This window comes from Tubulanus polymorphus, chromosome 4 (assembly GCF_964204645.1).
Source record: "Tubulanus polymorphus chromosome 4, tnTubPoly1.2, whole genome shotgun sequence".
NCBI classification, from domain to species: Eukaryota; Metazoa; Nemertea; class Palaeonemertea; order Tubulaniformes; family Tubulanidae; genus Tubulanus; species Tubulanus polymorphus.
The window spans coordinates 19,709,189-19,713,089 of NC_134028.1; the positions used below are offsets into that span (position 1 = coordinate 19,709,189).

The following is a 3,901-nucleotide window of genomic DNA, read 5'->3' on the forward strand; positions in this document are numbered from 1 at the left end:
TTTACTTCAGCTCAAGACGTCGTGCGAACGCGTCATTCAGTTCAGTATCAGTACTATAGAGGGCGATACTCTATATTAGAATTAGTTTGAGATCTCGACTTAAGGTGGCGATACTCATGATATCAGTTTTGGAACCTACGTGACAGGGATAAACCAGCTAGCCGAAAACTATATTTGTTTGCCGAACGAAATAAAGTTATATTCGTAACGGCAGAAGAGTTTGTGTTTTGGTGACAGATCTTGAAGCGCTGATCATCTACGCCATATGGAGATATACAGTAACAGTAATTAGTTATTGGAAAATACTGTTGCTAAATTGCTGACCGGACATCGCTGAGTACGGACGTGTTTTCGGCGCTCTGTTTCAAACTCAAAAATCCATTAGTAAAAATCATGGCGAGCAGCAGCAGCAGGCAGCAACTAAAACAAATAATCGAGCAGAAAAAACCCGCGACATCGGCCGCGTACCAGCATCGAAGGCCGGTTCCACGAACACTACGACTTCATCGCCGAATCAATTCGAGGATGACATGTACAGCAAATTGGACTCTATCGTGTTGCAGCTCTCGAAGTTGCAGCAGTTAGACGTACCCCAGAAGGATCTAACCGAAGTGAAACAGTCTCTGGAATTCTGTCACGGAGACGTAATTCAGCTAAAGAGAGAAAACGAAATGTTGAGATACTAAGTCTGAAACCCAGAGGAAGTCGTGGTGCAACACGAGGAGATCGTCTCCAAAGATCATGAGTTACTTCGAACAGCAGTGGGGGAGTATGAGAGACAACCTCATTTTCTACGGAATTGAGAAAAGGTCAGATCCGGAAGATACCGAGTACTGCGTTACCGATCTAAAATTCGAAAAAGCGACAGTCAATTCGATTCAATTTGCGCGTTCGCATCGTCTTGGAAAGAAGAAAATGGGACAGAAAATAAACCGCGCGCGATTGTGGCTAAATTTGAGTATTCCAAGGAATATATATATATATATATATATATATATATATATATATATATATATATATATATATATATATATATATATATATATATATATATATATATATATATATATATATATATATATATATATATATATATATATATATATATTTGTTTCGAAAGTTCGGTTACTAAGCCGCTCATCTGGTTTGTGTTTATATATTTACTGTGGATGACATCTTGTTTATGTTTATTCTCCATCTATGTGAAATAAAATCAGTCACTTCCAAGGTTTCGTAGTAACCAGACGTGTTGCTTCTTTCTCTCGGATCTGTCCCCTCTGGTCGAATCGAACCTTTCACGACATTTTGGTGCCGTGACCAGGATGGGGTCAGAAGGAAGGCTAACGGCAATCAGAAGGGCCCAACGGGGCCAAATGACGAAGATTTTCGGAAAAACGGAAGAAAAACTAGCAGAGATTCTACTCGTCGATGAAAGTTCAAGAACTCTGGAAACTGTTCAACCGTTCTCCACTTTAATCGACGCGCTGTTCACAAAATTCGAATATTTACGACAATTAGACCAACAATTAATGGATGAAATCGCTGATGAAACCGAGTTAACTAACACTATAGTTGAATCAGATGATTATCTCACTGAGATACAAATCAAACTCGGTCGATTCAAACTGAACTTGGATAATCTACTAGCGAAGATACCAAAACCACAATCGCTAAACGAATCTGTAAGTACCATCAATCGAAGCAGTACTACCTCAACCGGCAGTAAAAAAGTCAATCTACCAAAATTGGCTCTCCCAAATTTCGATGGTGACATTTTGAAATGGTCTACTTTCTACGATAATTTCATCTCAGCCGTCGATAGCGATCCGCATTTGGACGATATCCAGAAGTTTCAATATTTGGTCGCACAACTCACTGACGAAGCAGCGCGTACCATAGAAGGTCTGCAAATAACTAGCGCTAACTACAAAGAAGCTCTGACGATCTTAGTAGAAAGATACGGTCAACCTCACAAGATCGTGAACGCGTACATCAGAGCTTTATTAGATTTGCAGCCACCGCAGGATCACGAGAGTCTACGCGAATTTTACGATTCTTTGGAAACATATATTCGAGGATTGCGCGCGCTCGGGAAATCGGAAGATGCGTTCGGTGACATACTCGTTCCGGTAGTCTTCGATAAGCTACCGAGTCCCGTCAAAACACAAATTTCACGGGAGCACGGAGACCGCGCCTGGACACTTAAAGAACTACGCGACGCGATCCGAAAGGAAATACAAGCTACACAGGCAGGAGCGAGCTGCGTCAACTTCGATAATGAAAAATTATCCGCTCTTCATATAAGCACTAAAACGAGGAAAAATCCGGCCTCGAAAAACAACAGTTGCGCGTTCTGCAAGGGTCCACATACGGCGTTCTCATGCGATATAATCGTTAACCCAAAAAAGCGACAAGACATCATAAAGGCAAATCGTAAGTGTTATAACTGTTTTGGCAATCACATGGTAACAGCTTGCCAATCGAAATATCGTTGTAAGGTTTGCAAAGGCAAACACCACACTGCTATTCATATAGATCGAAATACTGATACGCATATTGAATCAAAAAATATTCATGTCAATATAGCTCCAACTTCAAGTCCTGTTCTCTTGAAATCGGCTATTGGTCAAATAAATTATGGTTCGAATTCGACCACGGTAAATATCTTGTTTGACGAAGGAGCGCAGTGCTCATTCATCACTAAAAAGTCGGTAAATGAATTAGGTGTCCGATTGGACAAATTTGAAAAGCAAGATGTAAATATTTCCACCTTTGGTGACAATTCGCCTGGGGCACGTACTCTACGGAGTATAGATTTAAAACTTCGTACGCGTAAAGGCGAAATTGGTTTACGTGCATTAGTTGTACCGGAAATATGTCCACCAATTCAGAACAATGTAAAACTTGCTGTGACAAATCACCCGTACCTTCGAAATTTACCATTAGCACCGTACGTCAACACCAGCAATTGTGAAATTAATCTATTAATCGGTGCTGATTATTACTGGTCGATCGTAGAGAATGAAGTGGTTAGAGGAGCTGGCCCGACAGCTGTCAGTTCCAAACTCGGGTTCCTTCTATCAGGACCCATCAATTTGAACGCGAATACATCGGTACTCCATACTACCTGTCTTTTGAATACTATACATTCAAACGATGAATTCTCAAAATTATCTAACTACTGGGATCTTGAAGTAATTGGCATCAAGGAAACGATTAAATCTGAAACAATGAATTTTGAAACGTATCGAGACAATTACCTTAAACGCGATACCAGTGGTAAATATATAGCGAATTTACCTTGGAAAGAAGATTATCCACCGCTCCCTACCAATTTTGATATTTGTACCGCTAGAACTAGATCTATGGTTAAACGCTTGTCTCCAGAACTGAGGCAGAAATATAATGCGATAATAGCAGAGCAACTTTCACGCGAATTTATTGAGATAGTAGAAAATGATGACAAGAGCCAGGGCCATTACATACCCCACCACTCGGTTAAAAAGGAATCAATCACAACACCGATTAGAATTGTTTATGATTGTAGTTGTAAACAAGGGGATAATCCTAGTTTGAACGACTGTCTCGAAAGCGGTCCTTCATTAATAAATGATCTTGTGCAGATATTAATCCGCTTTCGCACGAATAACGTCGCATTTACAAGTGATTCTGATATGAAATTGGAAATTGATTAATTTCTCATTTTTTACGTAGGCTTATTAACCTCATAGGTATTCCTAATTGATTATACATCCTATCTTTTCTTCCCGCCGCCGGGAGTGTTTCGAAAGTTCGGTTACTAAGCCGCTCATCTGGTTTGTGTTTATATATTTACTGTGGATGACATCTTGTTTATGTTTATTCTCCATCTATGTGAAATAAAATCAGTCACTTCCAAGGT

At 39.9% G+C, this 3,901-nt stretch overlaps 1 protein-coding gene across 1 annotated transcript; it reads left to right on the plus strand.

Annotated features, from left to right (window-relative positions):
• Positions 1-1,322: 1,322 nt before the first annotated feature.
• On the plus strand, positions 1,323-3,695 carry LOC141904379 (uncharacterized). The gene has a single exon (XM_074792963.1). The coding sequence runs from the start codon at positions 1,323-1,325 to the stop codon at positions 3,693-3,695; it is 2,373 nt and encodes a 790-aa protein (XP_074649064.1).
• Positions 3,696-3,901: the final 206 nt, after the last annotated feature.

What these genes read in the sequence shown, in the direction of transcription:
- LOC141904379 (XM_074792963.1), top strand. Translation starts at nt 1,323, where the DNA reads ATGGGGTCAGAAGGAAGGCTAACGGCAATCAGAAGGGCCCAACGGGGC.